Raw genomic sequence first — 20219 nt, 5'->3', positions numbered from 1 at the left:
TGTCTAGTTGTAGTGTGTGGGCTTCTCATTTTGGTGGCCTCTCCTGTTGCAAAGCACAGGCTCTAGGCATGTGAGCTTCAGGAGCTGTGTCTTACAGGCTCTAAAGCACAGGCTCAGTAGTTGTGGCCATGGACTTACTTGCGTGTGGGATCCTCCTTGACCAAGGATCAAACCCTTGTCTCCTGCTAACAGGGGGCCTCCTATACTTTAACATTTACATAATCCAAAATTAATTTTTCATAAAACTGACAAAGGAAGGAAGGTATTTCTTTGCTGTCTGAAGTGGCATCACCATGGCACACCATGTAGCAATAACACGGTTCCCAAATACCTGACCCTCAAGCTTTAAAACTGTGTGATTGTTTATGTATTTAAAAAAGTGTTTTGTTTTTTTTTTTTTTTGGTATTTCTATGGTTTCAAAGGGCTTCCCAGATGGCACTAGTGGTAAAGAATCTGCCTGCCAATGCAGGAGATGCCAGAACTTGGGTTTGATTCCTGGGTCAGGAAGATCCCCTGGAGGAGGAAATGGCAACCCTCTCAGTATTCTTGCCTGGAAAATTCCATAGACAGAGGAGCCTGGAGGGCTACAGTCCATGGCATTGCAAAGAGTTGAACATAACTGAGAATGTGTGTGTATATATACACGATTTCAAAAGCTGCCCATCTTGTGAGAATTTATTAATATTCTTATGTTGTACTCTTTCAAGTTTGCATAACTCTGATTTTATAAACTGGCTACTGCATTGTAGTGGTGGGTACTTTCACTTACCATCTTACTCCATTTGCATAGCAATTTACTCTGTTAGGCCGTATGACTTTTATTTCTTTCTTTCCTGTGCACCTTTCATAGTAGAAAATATCACTCTGGTCTACAAATGTAAACTCACAATTTCATCTGGCCTCACTCAAATAAACTGAAATCTATTGAATGTTACCAAAATGGTTATACTGAATTTACTGAACATTAAGTCACTCTTCAAAATATCATGTAGTTTTGAGGTATTTTCAAGATAATTTTGAATATACATGATTCTTATCTTTATGTGTCAACTTTACAACCTTATCTCCCACATGAGACATGAATCTACTTGAAGAGAATGGAAATTATTTGTTGCCAACCCAGCATCACTATTTTCTTCTTTCTTCCCCACAAACTCATATCTTATTCAGGTATCTACTCTTATGTGGGGTGTTTCCCAGGCGGCTTAACAGTAAAGAATCTGCCTGTCAATTCAGGAGACTCAGGAGACATGGATTCAATCCCTGGGTGGAGAAGATCCCCTGGAGGATGAAAAGTAAAGGGCAAGCCATTACAGTATTCCTGCCTGGAAAATCCCATGGACAGAGGAGCCCGGTGGGCTAGAGTCCATGGGGTTGCGAAGAGTTGGACATGACTGAGCGACTAAGCACACATGCATGCACTCAAATGACTAAAGGGAAGATGATCCTAATACTAGTTCCAGGAGTAGATCTTGATTTGTCTGTAGGATTGTAATGGTAATCCCACCCCCGCTCGGCAGTGATTGGTTTCAGACTTGTGAGTAACCCACGATGGCCTGTAACACAATTATGACCTATAGTACAAGATAGTCAGTTGAGGGGTTTCTGGAAAGATTTCCTTGATCTCAGAAAAGGACAGAGACAGTAACAGTTCTTATTCCTCCTAAGCATGTTGCTGGGTCTGGATGTGACTCCAACAATTATTGCCATCTTGCTACCACTCCTCTGAGGATCTCAACATTAAGAATGGAAGAGAGTATTTCTCTGATAATGAGTGATGTTGAGCATCTTTTCATGTGTTTGTTAGCCATCTGTTTTTCTTCTTTGGAGAAATGTCTGTTTGGTTCTTTGGCCCATTTTTTGATTGGGTCATTTATTTTTCTGGAATTGAGCTGCAGGAGTTGCTTGTATATTTTTGAGATTAATTCTTTGTCCATTGCTTCGTTTGCTATTATTTTCTCCCATTCTGAAGGCTGTCTTTTCACTTTGCGTATAGTTTCCTTCATTGTGCAAAAGCTTTTAAGTTTAATTAGGTCACATTTGTTTATTTTTGCTTTTATTTCCATTACTTTGGGAGGTGAGTCATAGAGGATCCTGCTGTGATTTATGTTGGAGAGTGTTTTGCCTAAGTTTTCCTCTAGGAGTTTATAGTTTCTGGTCTTACGTTTAGATCTTTAATCCATTTTGAGTTTATTTTTGTGTATGGTGTTAGAAAGTGTTCTAGTTTCATTCTTTTACAAGTATTTGACCAGTTTTCCCAGCACCACTTGTTAAAGAGATTGTCTTTTCTCCATTGTATATTCTCGCCTCCTTTGTCAAAGATAAGGTGTCCATAAATGCATAGATTTATCTCTGGGCTTTCTATTTTGTTCCATTGATCTATATTTCTGTCTTTGTGCCAGTACCATACTGTCTTGATGACTGTAGCTTTGCAGTATAGCCTGAAGTCAGGCAGGTTGATTCCTCCAGTTCCATTCTTCTTTCTCAAGATTGCTTTGGCTATTTGAGGTTTGAGGTTCCATCTCATGCCGATAAGAATGGCTGCTATCCAAAAATCTACAAACAATAAATGCTGGAGAGGGTGTGGAGAAAAGGGAATCCTCTTACACTATTGGTAGGAATGCAAACTAGTACAGCCACTATGGAGAACAGTGTGGAGATTTCTTAAAAAACTGGAAACAGCCACTATGGAGAACAGTGTGGAGATTCCTTAAAAAACTGGAAATAGAACTGCCTTATGATCCAGCAATCCCACTGCTGGGCATACACACTGAGGAAACCAGAAGGGAAAGAGACACGTGTACCCCAATGTTCATCGCAGCACTGTTTATAATAGCCAGGACATGGAAGCAACCTAGATGTCCATCAGCAGATGAATGGATAAGAAAGCTGTGGTACATATACACAATGGAGTATTACTCAGCCATTAAAAAGAAAACATTTGAATCAGTTCTAATGAGGTGGATGAAACTGGAGCCTATTATTATACACAGTGAAGTAAGCCAGAAAGAAAAACATCAATACAGTATCAGATCAGATCAGATCAGATTAGTCGCTCAGTCATGTCTGACTCTTTGCGACCCCATGAATCACAGCACACCAGGCCTCCCTGTCCATCACCAACTCCTGGAGTTCACTCAACTCTTGTCCATCGAGTCAGTGATGCCATCCAGCCATCTCATTCTCTGTCATCCCCTTCTTCTCTTGCCCCCAATCCCTCTCAGCATCAGAGTCTTTCCCATTGAGTCAACTCTTCGCAGGAGGTGGTCAAAGTACTGGAGTTTCAGCTTTAGCATCATTCCTTCCCAAGAAATCCCAGGGCTGATCTCCTTCAGAATGGTCTGGTTGGATCTCTTGCAGTCCAGGGGACTCTCAAGAGTCTTCTCCAACACCACAGTTCAAAAGCATCAATTCTTCAGCGCTCAGCCTTCTTCACAGTCCAACTCTCACATCCATACATGACCACAGGAAAAACCATAGCCTTGACTAGACAGACCTTTGTTGGTAAAGTAATGTCTCTCTTTTGAATATGCTATCTAGGTTGGTCATAACTTTCCTTCCAAGGAGTAAGCGTCTTTTAATTTCATGGCTGCAGTCACCATCTGCAGTGATTTTGGAGCCCAGAAAAATAAAGTCTGACACTGTTTCCACTGTTTCCCCATCTATTTCCCATGAAGTGATGGGACCAGATGCCATGATCTTCATTTTCTGAATGTTGAGCTTTAAGCCAACTTTTTCACTCTCCACTTTCACCTTCATCAAGAGGCTTTTGAGTTCCTCTTCACTTTCTGCCGTAAGGGTAGTGTCATCTGCATATCTGAGGTTATGGTAACGATAACCCTATATGCAAGACAGCAAAACAGACACAGATGTATAGAACAGTCTTTTGGACTCTGTGGGAGAGGGTGAGGGTGGGATGATCTGAAAGAATAGCATTGAAACGTGTATATTATCATATGTGAAACAGATTGCCAGTCCAGGTTTGATGCATGAGACAGGGTGCTCAGGGCTGGTGCACTGGGATGACCCAGAGGGATGGGACGGGGAGGGTGGTGGGAGGGGGGTTCAGGATGGGGAACACATGTACACTCATGGCTGAATCATGTCAATGTATGGCAAAACCACTACTATATTGTACAGTAACTAGCCTCCGGTTAAAATAAATAAATAAATAAAAAGAAAAAACTCTTAGAAAAAAAAAGAATGGAAGAGAGCAGAGATGGATAAATCCTAGGTCCTTGAAGATACTGCTCTTTTATTGACTCAATCAGTCACGAAGTCTCCCTAGCTTCTTCCTTCTAATGTATCAGTTAGATTGGGCTGCCATAGACTGGATGGCTTAAACAACAGACATTTACTTCTTTCAGTTCTCGCAAAGGGAAGTTCAAGCTCAAGGTGCTGGTTGATTTGGTTTCTGGTTGAGGACTCTCTTTCTGGCTCACAGACAGAAGGTTTGACATACAACATGAGAAGATAAGGGCTATTTTCCTGTTCTCAGAACAAAGCAGTTGTCGAGTTAAAAATGGTTAATCCATGGCTGTTACAGGGCATTTCATGAACTGCTGATTGTACATATATGCGATATCATGTTAACATAAACAGGCCAGCCCTTAGGGAGTTTTAAGTTATAAAAGAAACATTTTTCTAAGATCATGTGCTCTGATATAAAAACCATACTCCAGCCCAGTTCTGTCATAAAGTTCTGGCAAGCCAAGAGATGTTAGTTTTGGTGATTTTATCAGCAAAACTTTTAACTAATGCTTGATGAAACCATCACTGCACCATAAAACACCATAACAAATTGCAGTGATGATTCTTTTTAAGAATTTAGTCATTATAGACCATTACGATTTCTTCCACAAAAAGTAGTATCGTAGTGATCACTACAATTCTACAAATCAGAATATGCTTTTACCTTTATGACCAAAAGGAATGTTAAGTTTATTCTTGCAATTCAAATCTAATTTTACTATCTTCAACAAAAACGGTTGAGTGTAGATTTTATCCTATCCTACTAAAGCTCATATGAAACCTTTTACCTATTATTTTAGTTACATTGTATACAAAGTAATTTTATGTAGTCTTCTAGATGAACATTAAATAAATAAAATTATATCGAAGTGAAGGATTTTCATAATATAGTAAAATTCACTTTTTATAACTAGCCTGGGAAGCGGAAAGAGCAGCACTCATCAAATTTTAAAAACAAAACCAAATAAACAAAAAACAAACTCCATCAAGGAACAAATGATGAGAGATCCATTTGCATATAGATGGATCCATATTAAAGCAATAGAAACTTGGGCCATTTTGAAACCTTAAACCTTCTGACACTATTTTCATAAACTCAAGTAATACAAACCATGTGGTGAATGATTTTCTGAAAAACTTTGCTGGTTTCACTGTGTATTTTATTATTGGCCAAATGTGACATTAAATTTTATCCCCCGTGGCTTGGAGTTAAATGCTTGCTCTGTTCAGAATGGCAACACTCAATTAAACAGCATTTTTCATGATCTACACCCACCATTGTTACTGTATTTAAGGGAAATAATGGGGGTACTGACCTATATTGCGTTTCTTATTATCAATGGAGATGAAGCGAATGCAGGGATTACTGGTGATGTACCGCCCAGCCCAAGGGACATCAATCTTCGTGCCAGCTTCATAAAAGAGGCCCAGAGCGTAGCGGGAGGAGTAGCTCACAGACTCCAGTTGCTGCCTTTGGCATTCACTAATTACTGTGGAAGAAAAAGTACAGGGCATCAGACTTGAAAATATCATCTTTCCTTTCAGTACATCAAATACCACACTCCTTTAAACCAGTTCCAACTGTTTTTACTGACTCCATCTCACTTACGACGAATTTTGAAAGGTAATGTAAAATAGCATCAGCTCTTATTTCTTCGCAGAATGATTACTGTCCTTGGCACACTCGTTCTCATCACACTGAAGGTCCAAACTCTTTAGACTGGCATTTAAAATGTCTCTGAGTCTGACACTAAGTTGTTTTTCTAGCTTTGTATCCTAGTAATTATCCTGGGACTGGCTGGCAACATTGCAACATGATAGATCCCATACACGGAGCACTCACTGTGGGTCAGGGTCTTTGCCAAACATGTAACACGAGGATTTCACTCTATCCAGCAACCACCATACAAGGTAGGTATTATTCCCATGTTATAGGAGGAGACTAATGATTCATCTCATGATCTCTTAAGTTCTTCCATGTCATGCAGTCATTTGCTTATCATCTTTCTGCCGGTCGATTAGCATAGTTTCTGGAGCACAGGGACTATACCTTAGTCTTTTTTGTTACAGTCCTCTACCCTACTCATTTCAAAAATAGAAAGGATGAACGTATAGAGGGATAGAAAGGCAAACAAGACATGCAAAATTAGTTAAAATGTACTTTGCCAACAAAGGTCCATCTAGTCAAGGCTATGGTTTTTCCTGTGGTCATGTATGGATGTGAGAGTTGGACTGTGAAAAAGGCTGGGCACCAAAGAATTGATGCTTTTGAGCTGTGGTGTTGGAGAAGACTCTTGAGAGTCCCTTGGACTGCAAGGAGATCCAGCCAGTCCATTCTGAAGGAGATCAGCCCTGGGATTTCTTGGGAAGGAATGATGCTAAAGCTGAAACTCCAGTACTTTGGCTACCTCATGTGAAGAGTTGATTCATTGGAAAAGACCCTGATGCTGGGAAGGATTGGGGGCAGGAGGAGAAGGGGACGACAGAGGATGAGATGGCTGGATGGCATCACTGACTCGATGGATGTGAGTCTGGGTCAACTCCGGGAGTTGGTGATGGACAGGGAGGCCTGGCGTACTGCGATTCATGGGGTTGCAAAGAGTCGGACATGACTGAGCGACTGATCTGATCTGATCTGAGGAGGTAAATAATCAGAAAATGGAAAAATACTGGGAAATGAATTAGGTAGGTTTGGGTTCAAAACCCAACTCTACCACTTAGTAGGTAGGTGACTCTGGTCAAGCTATTAATACTTATTCTAACTATAGTTCTCATCTATAAGTGGCAAAAATAGGGTGCATTAGTCTGTTGCGAGGATTACATGAATAATGCATATCACAATGCATGGCATATGTGTTCATTATTTTTTTCTATTACAGAGAGAAAAATATTTAGTAAAATGGGACAATGTTCTATCTTGGGATGAAAAAGGAAATATCACCCCCCCTTATGTTTTAATCTCCATCTTCAGTCTTCCTATCTTTAAGAGTCTCAGGGAGCTTCTTGTTTATATATTTGCATTATTAATTTGAGTTTCAGAGAAGGCCATAGCTCTATTCTGAAGGCATAAGGCAAGCCAGTTCAGAAATGGAACATATGAAAAATTCTCATTTAATTGGTGAAAAATATCCTAATGTAGTAGGCAAACCTCAAGGATTGTGATGCTCTTGCTGCTAAGTCATTTCAGTCATGTCTGACTCTTTGCAACCATAGCCCGCCAGGCTTCTCTGTCCATGGGATTCTCCAGGCAAAAATACTGGAGTGGATTGCCATGCCCTCTTCAAAGGAATCTTCCTAACCCAGGGATCGAACCTGTGTCTCTGGTGTTTTCCTGCACTCACAGGCCAGTTCTTTACCACTAGAGCTACCTGGGAAGACACCTGGGAAGGATGGGGATAACTTTAGCTAAACCTTAGAGAAGTGGCTTTTGGAGGAAGACAGAAGGTAAGAAGGGTATTCAATAAATTATTTAAGCACAGTAATAATCCTAAACATTATCACAGCATATTCTTGGCCACAAAACACATTTAGAACCAAGACTTCATTTAATCTTCACAAAATCCCTGCAAGATAGATGATTTTGCCATCCTAATTTTATATCTCTATGAAGCTGAGATTCAGAGAGGTTAAGTAACTTGCCCTAGGTTACACAGCTTCCAAGTTTGTGTGGCCAAGATGAAGCAAGAATTCCCGCACTGGAGTCATGCATATGTTCATCACGTCCACACTTCCCTTCTAGATCTGTTAAGTCTGAGCTTCAAGATGAACTTTAGCATTGCTTTCTCCTCTGACATTACCGGTTACTTTGCACTCAGAAGTAAAAGCCATCGTTCCCTTTAACCATCATTTTCTGTCTTAATGAAAGATTTAATTAATTGATAAATGAATGATCTTCTGACACTGGCCTTGTTACACTCGTATCCTGGGCTTCATTTTATTATTTAACCTACGTTTGGAGCTATGGGGCCTGATATTATGCTTACTGCTTTTCTTAATGAAAACACAGATCTTCAGAAATCATAAAATATTCTCACTAGGAAGAGAGAGGAGGAGATGAAGGAGACTCATACCAGCAGGTGAGCATATGCTATGCACGTGAGGGTTTATCATGGTTTCCCTTTTTTTTTTTTTCAATTAAAAAAATAAACCAACAAAACTGTGAAATCAGCTATTTTAGCAACTGAAAGGGCTTAAAACTCTCCCTTTTTAAAAAAGAAACATATTTTTTTCTTTGTACAAAAACTGAAGGGTCAACTAGGTTGACAACCAAACTGGACCTTTTCCTCCCCTGCCACACACATTAGTACATTTAGCTAGTTTTTAGACAAGCTGCCAAGTAGCAAATCCCACTGGGTAGCCTTTTGAAAAGGTAATTGATATCTATATAGAAACAGAGATTAACCTTAGACACCCTTGTCTGCTCCAGGGGCTCTACAATTCATTCTGAGAACAGGGAGGCAAGACTTTTGACTGAAACAATCTCAATTTCTACACAGATTCACTTACAAATAATTGTATCTTCTGGGCCTGGAAAGTTTTTGATTGTTGCAGGATCTAACAGAGTGGTTTTATTTTGTTTGAAAATTTTTGTAATGCAAAATGCTGGAGGGAGCTGCCCTAGGTCCTAAATATATACATTTTGGCAAGGAAAAGAAATGAGTTTTTTACTATCATGTATTTAAAAGGGCCACAAAATCAAGGATCATGTGAAAGTGCTTGATTCCAATATAATAAAACTTTACCTGGATGTCACTCTCAATTCTAAACCACTAGAATTATATTACCTTTGTAATTATACACACACAAACACATGTGCATATACAGTGTGTGTATATATATATATAATTAATATAATTTATGGCTATCTAATGTAAATAAAGTGACTGTAAGTTGTATTGAAAGGGATAGTTTATAGTTTACGTTCATATTTCTGTCAGTTAGGAGAACTGTTCTTATTCCATTCTCCTCGTGCCAATGCCAGTGTGTACATGAGTACATGTGGGCTTGGAGGAGGGGAAGAACAGAAGAGGGAAGGAGAGAGAAACAGAGGACCTGAATGCTACTCCTGAATAAATTAAGTACATATTTCATTTCATTTTTTTTTTTTTCTTAAATGCTATGCTTTTTCCAGTAGTCATGTACGGATGCCAGAGTTGAACCACAGAGAAGACCGAGCGCTGAAGAACTGATGCTGTCAAACTGTGGTGTTGGAGAAGACTTTTGAGAGTCCCTTGGACAGCAAGGAGATCAAACCAGTCAATCCTAAAGGAACTCAACCCTGAATATACATTGGAAGGATTGATGCTGAAGTTAAAGCTCCAATATTTTGGCCACCTGATGTGAAGAACTGACTCACTGGAAAAGATCCTGATGCAGGGCAAGACTGAAGGCAAAAGGAGAAGGGGGCGGCAGAGGATGAGATAGTTAGATGGCATACCAGCTCAATGGACATGAATCTGAGCAAACTCTGGGAGACAGTGGAGGACAGAGGAGCCTGCATTCTGCAGTCCATGGGGTCGCAAACAGTCAGACACAATTTAGCGATTGAGCAATGACAACACACTTTATCTATTCTACTACTGATGGACATTTGGATTGTTTGCAGTTTTGACAATTACAAATGTAACATAAAGAACATATGTATATGCTTCTCTTGTGTATCACTAGGGATTCCTTGATCATGGAGCAAAGTGGGATATATTCTACTCTTTTGGAATGATAGAGATCAATCTCTTCAAAACAAATCCTTGGGCCCAGGAGTCTTCCTAATGAAAGTATTTTATGATTTCTGAAGGCCTGTTTTTAAAAAAAAAAAAAAATAATGTATTCACCTGAATTTCTCCTTACTGAAGGCTGATGTCTTTTGTCACAACAATGAATATTTCAATAGTAATAGTAAAACAAATACCTTTTAGCATTTGTTTGATATTCATTATCGATACTGTAGTTAATGGTAAATGCTTTATTGATGGGAAATCTGTGCTCACAGCAGTAACTTCCTTCTAGAAGTTTTTTTGTTTATAGCCAATTATAGAGGATGGCTAATTTCCCAATTTGTTACCATATATGAAGAATTTCAGCTCAGGGACAGTTGAAGTTAGGAAGTCAGTTTTGTAGTATAATTATTTAAGCTCTCCATCAGTGGATACTGGCTATTCTTGATTTACTTATTATTGTTTTATCTTTTATGTTGAATTCCAAGAATGTCAAGAAGTTTTATGCACAAATTCATTCTTAATCTTTGACCATCTAATTCTGTAGGTACATGAAACCAATAGTATTTTAGCTGAATAGCTGGTTGTTCTTTACTCAAAGTGGTTGTAGAAATAGCGCTGAAAGATCCATTTTCCATATATAATTCTCCTAGCAGGCCAGTAGAGTCTAAACTTCTACCAATCATGGGTCATTCCTTTTGTGTAAAAGCATCACAGAAGCAGTCTCATTTCATTTCACCTGGAATAAACTGGACGTTCACGTGGATTCTATGGGTATTGAAGTCATCACGCCTGGAAGCACATTTTCAAAAATAGCTTTGGCAAGCAATAAATCTAAAGTTTACTGGGGACAGACTTCAGCAGTTGTATCTGTGTGAGATTTCCCCAGGGAAATATTTCTTCCATCCTGAGAGGTATCTCCGGAGTTAGAAAAATTTGGGTTTGAAATCTGGCTCTGACCCAGAATCTGTGTGACCTTGGTCAAATTGCTCAATCCCCCTAAGCATCTGCTTTCCTATAAAATGAGAATGAGAACAGTGCTGCCCTTAAAGGATTGTTAAGAAAATTAAATGAGATAATATCAAGTGCTTAGCATAATACCTAACATATAAGTGTACCGCAAAAACCCAGCACTGCAGTTCTTAAATTTATATACCTTTCGAGGTGTCTGTATATAAAGTATAACATACTTTAGAAAAAGTTTTTTGAAGCCTTTAGAGGCAATATCCTAAGTGTCAAGCACATCAAGATAATACTAAATCAAAGATATCTCTTTGGTAGGTAAAGTATACATACTGGGTACACTTCACTTTTCAGAGCAGATGGTAAGAAAACAAAACATTGCTTTGAAAAGTAAGATGTATTAAAGATTCTAAAACCATTTCAGATAATAGTTTTTGAAAAATTAAAATAAACCATGGACTTCTTTAGCTATCTAATCTAGAATGCTGTTTGAAGATTTATCTTTTGAAAGTAATGAAAACCCATATTTTGTATCATCATTATCCTAGTACACTGGCATTACATTTTCCTAATCCTATTCCTAGCCCAGGACTATATAAAAAAGGAAGGTGCCGAATAAATAGGCTTCCCTGTATTATCAAAAAGAAAAGTATCTTTATTAAAAATTTAAGATTAAGCTGGTTTCACACTCATGTTTAGGGAGAATGCTAATCATTATCTGAATACAAACTTTAACAGGTACATTCCACCTAGTTGCTACACATAGCTGTTTTCTGGGGGGGATGGAGGGAGTAATTCAGTTCAGTTCAACCACTCAGTCAAGTCCGACTCTTTGCAACCCCAATGACTGCAGCACGCCAGGCCTCCCTGTCCATCACCAACTCCTGGAGTTTACTCAAATACATGTTCATTGAGTCAGTGATGCCATCCAACCATCTGATCCTCTGTCGTCCCCTTCTCCTCCCACCTTCAATCACTCTCAGCATCAGGGTCTTTTCAAGTGAATCAGCTCTTCATATCAGGTGGCCAAAGTATTGGAGTTTCAGCTTCAGCATCAGTCCTTCCAAAGAATATTCAGGACTGATTTCCTTTAGGATGGACTGGTTGGATCTCCTTGCTGTCCAAGGGACTCTCAAGAGTCTTCTCCAACACCACAGTTCAAAAGTATCAATTTGTCGGTGCTTAGCTTTCTTTATAGTCCAATTCTCACATCCATAGATGACTACTAGAAAAACCATAGCTTTGACTAGATGGACCTTTGTTGGCAAAATAATGTCTCTGCTTTTTAATATGCTGTCGAGGTAGGTCATAACTTTTTTTCCAAGGAGCAAGCATCTTTTAGTTTCATGGCTGCAGTCATCATCTGCAGTGATTTTGGAGCCCCCCTAAATAAAGCCTGTCACTGTTTCCAAAGTTTCCCCATCTATTTGCCATGGAGTGATGGGACTGGATGCTATGATATTAGTTTTCTGAATGTTGAGTTTTAAGCCAACTTTTCACTCTCCTCTTTCACTTTCAACAAGAGGCTCCTTAGTTCTTCTTCGCTTTAGAACACATTAAAAATCAGAGGCATCTTAGGATAATTAAGTTCATATCTAGTAAGGGAAGTTTACCATGTTTCCCAAATTTTGTGGGACCCCCAAATCAATGCATTCCGTTCAGGCACTCAGTTGCGTCTGACTCTTTGTGACCCCATGGACTGCAGCACGCCAGGCTTCCCTGATCATCGCCAATTCCAGAAGCCTACTCAAACTCATGTCCATTGAGTCAGTGATGCCATCCAACCAACTCATCCTCTGTTGTCCCCTCTCCTGCCTTCAATCTTTCCCAGCATCAAGGTCTTTTCTAAGGAGTCAGTTTTTCACATCAGGTGGCCAAAGTATTGGAGCTTCAGTTTCAGCATCAGTCCTTCCAATGAGTATTCAGACTTGATTTCCTTTAGGATTGACTGGTTTGATCTCCTTGCTGTCCAAGGAGCTCCCAAGAGTTTCTCCAACACCACAGTTCAAAAACATCAATTCTTCGGTGCTCAATTTTCTTCATCGTTCAACTCTCACATCCATAGAACTACTGGAAAAGCCATAGGTTTGACTAGACGGACCTTTGCCAGCAAAGTAATGCCTCTGCTTTTTAATATGCTGTCTAGGTTTGTCATAGCATTTCTTCCAAGAAGCAAGTGTCTTTTAATTTCAAAATCAATGCATTAAGTGGCATTAAAAAGGGAAGAAAAGATACTTCCTACTCCCAGCTCTCTAGATGAATCAGAAAGTGAAGGAAGTGTAGGAATTTAGGTGCTGACATTTGTTTCTCACCACGGGCATTCCAGAGCTGTGAGGTATTTGAGGGAATAGATACTCAATGATCCTCTGGGTCAATATTGCCTTAATGAAAACACTGGCACTTCTCACAGTTGTAAAGTTTCCTTCCTCTCATTTTGGTGGCCAGTTATATCACTGTAAATGTGTTTGTTTTTTTTAAAGTTCACAGAGTATTAGCATGTTAGAATATTATGCAAATTTAAAGAAGTCATAAACAACATTTATTGCTTTGGTTAAAAAAGATTCCTAGGACCCTGAGACATAAAGACATTGTAGTTTCTAAGATATAATAATACTTACTTGATCATGACTTCATCTTATTTTGTTCATGGTAAAAATAATAAACAGGGAATTATTTTAGGAGGAAGTTCTTAGGCCTCCTGGCACTCCAGCTATACCGGGGTCAGAATTCACGCTGAAATGTCTTTGCAGGTCTGTGAAGGCCCAAACTGCTAGTGCTGTTTCTAGCACTGGTGATGAATCAGGCTTCCTCCCCTGCCCTCAGTGATCCAAGAGGGATTTCTAATCCCTGCTGTCTCTCCATTTCTCTAACCATAAGGAACAATCTGTCAAGGGCAAAAAGCAATGTTTTCTCTCTGGTCTCTGTTTCTGCTTTCTTGCCACTGTATCCAAGTGCCCTGTGAAAAGGAGTACTCAGCTATACAGCTGTGGCTGTAGTTGGCTCTTCATAAAGTCTTGGACCTTCTCCCAATCACAGAAAGTCTCTGCTGTTTTATATATTCGCTATCCACTCTTCTCTTTATCTGGATGGAACATCTGTGAAACTAAAATGATAGTTGCTTATTTCTATGGCAATTCGTTCTATCCACAGGATTAGAAAAATAAGCATTTTTAAACATAGATGCTGTTTTCTGAAAGAATGTGGGATGATTTAACTCAAGTATTGTCTGCGGTAAGTCCACTGTGTGTCCAGCACGATGCCAGCCACCATAAAACACCCCTAAACAAAACACTGAACAGACTCTAAGATAGATTTTGGACTGAGACATTAAATAATTTGACCCTGGGTATTATCAATATTATCCTTGGGAAACTTCTTTTTGGATATCAGAATAGCAAACATATACAATAAGTCTGGAAACCACAATAATGAGGTTGGGAAATTCTTGCCTCATTTCCATGCATTCTAAATTTTTAGACTATTATGCCATCATTCTTATTGTAGGAAAAGTGCTGAGCTTCAAATGAGAAAGAATATAATAATAAAGCATTGTGTGTACTCATATAAAATGTCACAGAATATCATACATATTTTACAGCCACTCTTCCCAGCCTATCCATTTAATTACTTTATGGCCATGCCATTCGTGAGCAATATAGTCATTCTAAAATTCATAATAGTAAAAACTTTATTACATGTCACCTCATATTTTTATACAGATATATATATTTTTATATTTAGGACGAGAGTTAATTTAGGCTGAGGCAATGACTCAAAGAATTAATATTTTAACTCAAACTTCCATAGTTTTAGAAATCAGAAAGCAATGTTTACGAGGACCTGGAATCTGCAGTATTAAGGCAAAATGTCAGAGTCTGGTGGTGTAAGCTTTAGGACACTCAGAAATATGTTCATCTTGTACTTTGCAAACCCGCTAGCTTCTTTTCTGTTTGCATAATAACAACTCCCCACAATGCTTAGCTAAAGCCAAAGCAAATAAACTGGACTTGGGGAAAAAACTGTAAGTGGCACCAGACTTAATTTAATGGAAGCCTGCAGCATTTTACTTATTTTAAGTCATCATACTCCCACAACTAACAAAAACCTTAATTTGACGAAAAGCACAATTATTTAAAAGTTTCTTTTTAAAATTAATTTACTGGTAAAACATTGTTCCTTTTTGTTATCTTTGGTTTGTTCCCATTTTAAACTTAAGTTTTTGCTGCCAAGTTTCAGTCATTTCCCCCTATTTCTCATCTTACCTTTACATCACTGTGAATGTTTGACCTGAAACATCGGACAAAGGTTATCCTTAACTGAACACCTGCATTTCTGAGCCTCAGCAAAGAATTTTCTGTGTATAAATAAGTGCATATCAATATAATGTGATACACATATTTCTCCTTACTGAGCATCAGTTTCCTCATCTGTTAAGTAGTGGAATGACCTTAGCTTTAAAGGGGTGATATTAAGATTAGAAATTTTATATTCTAAATATAATAAAGTTTTAGAAGTTTTACATTTTGAATATTATAAAATTATGAACGAGCTTCCCTAGTGACTCAGTGGTAAAGAATCTGCCTATAGTGTAGGAGATGTGCAGGAGATGTGGGTTCTATCCCTGGGTTGGGAAGATTCCCCGGAGAAGGAAATCTACCCCAGTATTCTTGCCTGGAAAAATGTCATGAACAGAGGAGTCTGGCAGGCTACAGTCCATGGGGTCTCTAAAGTTCCAGACACAACTTATCAGTTCAGTTCAGTTGCTCAGTCTTCTCCGACTCTTTGCGACCCCATGAATCGCAGCACACCAGGCCTCCCTGTCCATCACCAACTCCCGGAGTTCACTGAGACTCACGTCCATCGAGTCAGTGATGCCATCCAGCCATCTCATCCTCTGTTGTCCCCTTCTCTTCCTGCCCCCAATCCCTCCCAGCATCAGAGTCTTTTCCAATGAGTCAACACTTCGCATGAGGTGGCCAAAGTATTGGAGTTTCAGCTTTAGCATCATTCCTTCCAAAGAAATCCCAGGGCTGATCTCCTTCAGAATGGACTGGTTGGATCTCCTTGCAGTCCAAGGGACTCTCAAGAGTCTTCTCCAACACCACAGTTCAAAAGCATCAATTCTTCGGCGTTCAGCTTTCTTGACAGTCCAACTCTCACATCCATACATGACCACTGGAAAAACCATAGCCTTGACTAGACGGACCTTTGTTGGCAAGATATAGGAGGTACAATTATTAAAAGGAGATTTAGAAGAGGAAACAAGGAAGGAAACAAAGAATTTTTCCGAGCTCATCTTTGGAAAAAAAACTTTGTTCTAAGAGACTTGGTAAAAGTACTACTCTATGTACTAATGCACTTAAATAAAAAAAACAACATAATACTTTAAATTTCACCAGAAATAGTAACCGATTTTACAAATCATTTCTTAAACTTAAGAAACTCTTTTATATAGGAAAATTCTCTTGAAGCAAAGTATTTGTGTAGCTTATTAAAATCACAAAATTAGCTACACGAGCTTCTTGCTCTCTTGAATATGATTTAAAAAATTCTTTAAAAAGTTCAAATACAAGGTAAGTAAGGTGTATTCTGCATGTTTCTCTCTCTCCCTCCCTCCCTTTCTCCTCCCACAGCTCTCTTCTCTTTCTCTCTCTCACACACACAGAAAGCATTTTTGCTATTCACTTGTAAACTCAAATCATTTAACTCCTGGTAGTTACAACAAAAGACAGCAAAAAAAGCAATTTTATGCTCAGTAGTGGGTGCTCTAATGTTCAAGAGTGAGTCAAATTAAGGACAGAGAATTTCTTTGGTTTTGTTTACATAAATGTGAAAATGTATAGTTATTAAGTGGAGTGTGCAAAATTAATTTTTCATATTCTAATAAAATGACCCATCTTTTTAAAATTTAATTTTTAATTAGGGGATAATTGCTTTACAATATTGTGCTGGCTTCTGCCATACAACAACATGAATCAGTCATTAGTATACATATGTCCTCTCCCTCCTGAACCTCCCCATCAATCCTCACCCCAGCCCACCTCTCCAGGTTGTCACAATTCCACATGTCGAGCTCCCTGTGTTATACAGCACTTTCCCATGGCTATCTCCTTTACATATAGCAATGTGTATGTTTCAATGCTACTCTCTCAATTTGTCTCACCCTCTCCTTCCCTCAGGCCACCCTTGTGGCTCAGCTGGTAAAGATTCCGCCTGCAATGCGGGAGACCTGGGTTTGATCCCTGGGTTGGGAAGATCCTCTGGAGAAGGGAAAGGTTACCCACTCTAGTATTCTGGCCTGGAGAATTCCACTGACTGTATGGTCCACGGGGTTACAAAGCGTGGGACATGACTACCACTGTGTCCCAAACCTGTTCTCTGCGTCTGCGTCTGTAGTCAGGCCCTGCAGACAGGTTCCTCAGTGCCGTCCTTCTATCTTCCATATATACACCTTAGTGCGCAGTACTTGTTTTTCTCTTTCTCACCTACTTCACTCTGTATAACGGGCTCTAGATTCATCCACCTCACTACAACCGACTCAAAACAGTCATTTTTTAATAACATTTTGAGTAAAGAAGAAATTTGTCCAAGACCAAGTTGTTTTTTAATCAGGCCAAAACATAATGGTAAATGTAGCCTAATTTTTTTTCTTATCTTCCCTTTTTATCCCCCCTTGCACTCTTTCTCCCAAAGAATGAATGAAACTGTGAAGAATTATCAGTCTGATGTGTGGTAAATGGTCTCCAGTTATCTGATTTGCATTTTCCTGATAACCAGTGTGGCAGATAGATTTTCCCTGAATGGGTGCAATGATATCCCTCATCAAACATTCTTTTGTTACATCCTTTCTATCAAGAGGTAGGGTCTATGTGACCTGTCTTTGAATTTGAGACAGCTTATGACTAATGCAGAACTGACACCATAAAATACAGTTTACGCCTGGTTCTCTTGGGAGGCTCAATCTTGGAACCCAGCCTCCATGTTATGCAGAATCCATTTGAGAGGTCCACAGGTGTCTGGCGGACGCTCCAGCCTACACCAGTGTCAACTTAGACATCGGAATGAAGGTGCCTCCAGGAGGTATCATCCCCCAGCTGTGGAGTCACCCACCAGCTTCTGAGTCCTTCTAGAAGAGATCTCAGACACTACAGAGCTAAGGCAAGCTGTTCCCACTGTAATCTGTCCAGATTTTTGACCTTCAGAGTTGCTAAGGTAGTACAATGGTTGTTTTTTAACTAAATTTTGGTGTGATTCGGTCACACTGCAATAAACAATCAGGGAGGTACATCATCTTTTCATGTTTATTGACAATTTGCATTACTTCTGTGAACTTTGCCTTTTGACTCCTGTGTTGTTTTTGTCTTCTTCATATATTCCACAGAAAAACATCTATTTCTGCTTTATTGATATGCCAAAGCCTTTGACTGTGTGTATCACAATAAACTGTGGAAAATTCTGAAAGAGATGGGAATACCAGACAACCTGATCTGCGTCTTGAGAAACCTATATGCAGGTCAGGAAGCAACAGTTAGAACTGGACATGGAAAAACAGACTGATTCCAAATAGGAAAAGGAGTACGTCAAGGCTATATATTGTCACCCTGCTTATTTAACTTCTATGCACAGTACAACATGAGAAACGCTGGGCTGGAAGAAGCACAAGCTGGAATCAACATTGCCAGGAGAAATATCAATAACCTCAGATATGCAGATAAAACCACCCTTATGGCAGAAAGTGAAGAGGAACTAAAAAGCCTCTTGATGAGAGTGAAAGAGGAGAGTGAAAAAATTGGCTTAAAGCTCAACATTCAGAAAACAAAGATCATGGCATCTGGTCCCATCACTTCACGGGAAATAGATGGGGAAACAATGGAAACAGTGTCAGACTTTATTTTTTGGGGCTCCAAAATCACTGCAGATGGTGACTGCAGCCATGAAATTAAAAAAACACTTACTTCTTGGAAGAAAAGTTATGACCAACCTAGATAGCATATTCAAAAGCAGAGACATTACTTAGCCAACAAAGGTCCATCTAGTCAAGGCTATGGTTTTTCTAGTAGTCATGTATGGATGTGAGAGTTGGACTGTGAAGAAAGCTGAGCACCGAAGAATTGATGCTTTTGAACTGTGGTGTTGGAGAAGACTCTTGAGAGTCCCTTGGACTGCAAGGAGATCCAACCAGTCCATTCTGAAGGAGATCAGCCCTGGGTGTTCTTTGGAAGGAATGATGCTAAAGCTGAAACTCCAGTACTTTGGCCCCCTCATGCGAAAAGCTGACTCATTGGAAAAGACTGTAATGCTGGGAGGGATTGGGGGCAGGAGGAAAAGGGGATGACAGAGGATGAGATGGTTGGATGGCATCACTGACTTGATGGACATGAGTTTGAGTGAACTCTGGGAGATCATGACGGACAGGGAGGCCTGGTGTGCTGTGATTCATGGGGTCGCAAAGAGTCGGACACAACTGAGTGAGTGACTGAACTGAACTGAACTGAACTGAATCCTACACTTGTTATAGATATTGTAAATGTATTCAATCAGTTGTTTCTAGGTGACAGAAAACTTTGTGTTTTATGTAGTCAAATTTTCCAAGTTTTTTCTTTTTTAGTCTTGAGATTTTGTATCTTCAAGGAAAGACTTTTCCAAATGAATATTATAAAAATAATCCTATAGTCTCCCAGTAATTTTACACCTTTATGTATGATTAACTCTTTTTTAAAACTGAAGTACAGTTGATTCACAATATTGTATTAGTTTCAGGTATACAACAAAGTGATTCAGTTATGTATGGATATATATATATTATTTTCCATTTAGGTTATTACAGGATATTGAATTATGACCAACTCTTTAATCCATCTTTAAATTATTATTTTATATCATATAAAGTAGGGGAAATTGAATTCCTTTGAAGCAGATAGTCAGTTGTCTTTATATTATTTATTTAAATAATTTTTCTCCACTAATTTAATATGCCTCTTTTATCATCTAAATTCTTAAATATATGTCAATTTCTGGACTCCATTCTGACCCACTGATCAATTTGAACATTTCTATAAAAATGTCATTTTATTTTAATTTCTATAGCTTTCTGATATGTTTTAATATCTGATAGAGCAAGCAACCTGGCCTCATTTATTCCCCATACTCCAAATTTCTTGGTTAACTTTAAACATTTCATCTTTCAGATGAATTTTAGAAACAACTTGTCAATTGTCTTATTAAGAAAATTGTTCTGATTAATGTGGGACTAAGTGACATATTTATTGTACTGAGTCCTTTTGAACATG

The 20219-nt window shown here is 38.9% G+C and overlaps 1 protein-coding gene across 11 annotated transcripts in view; it reads right to left on the bottom strand.

The window, feature by feature from the left end:
* Nucleotides 1-20219, bottom strand: part of RNLS (renalase, FAD dependent amine oxidase) — a 318654-nt gene that overhangs the window by 98466 nt on the left and 199969 nt on the right. For all 11 annotated transcript variants that reach the window (XR_011462807.1, XR_011462806.1, XR_011462805.1 and 8 more), the window contains exon 5: nt 5569-5742. Coding sequence is in view for 7 of the 11 variants with exons in the window: in XM_070363869.1 (XP_070219970.1) it covers nt 5569-5742 (174 nt within the window). In the remaining 4 variants the exon portion in view is untranslated. The remainder of the gene's footprint in view (nt 1-5568; nt 5743-20219) is intronic.

The sequence above is a fragment of the Bos mutus genome, chromosome 26 (assembly GCF_027580195.1).
Source record: "Bos mutus isolate GX-2022 chromosome 26, NWIPB_WYAK_1.1, whole genome shotgun sequence".
Taxonomy (NCBI): Eukaryota; Metazoa; Chordata; class Mammalia; order Artiodactyla; family Bovidae; genus Bos; species Bos mutus.
The sequence above is the reverse complement of the archived record's forward strand: the minus strand, read 5'-3'. Positions and strand labels throughout refer to the sequence as shown.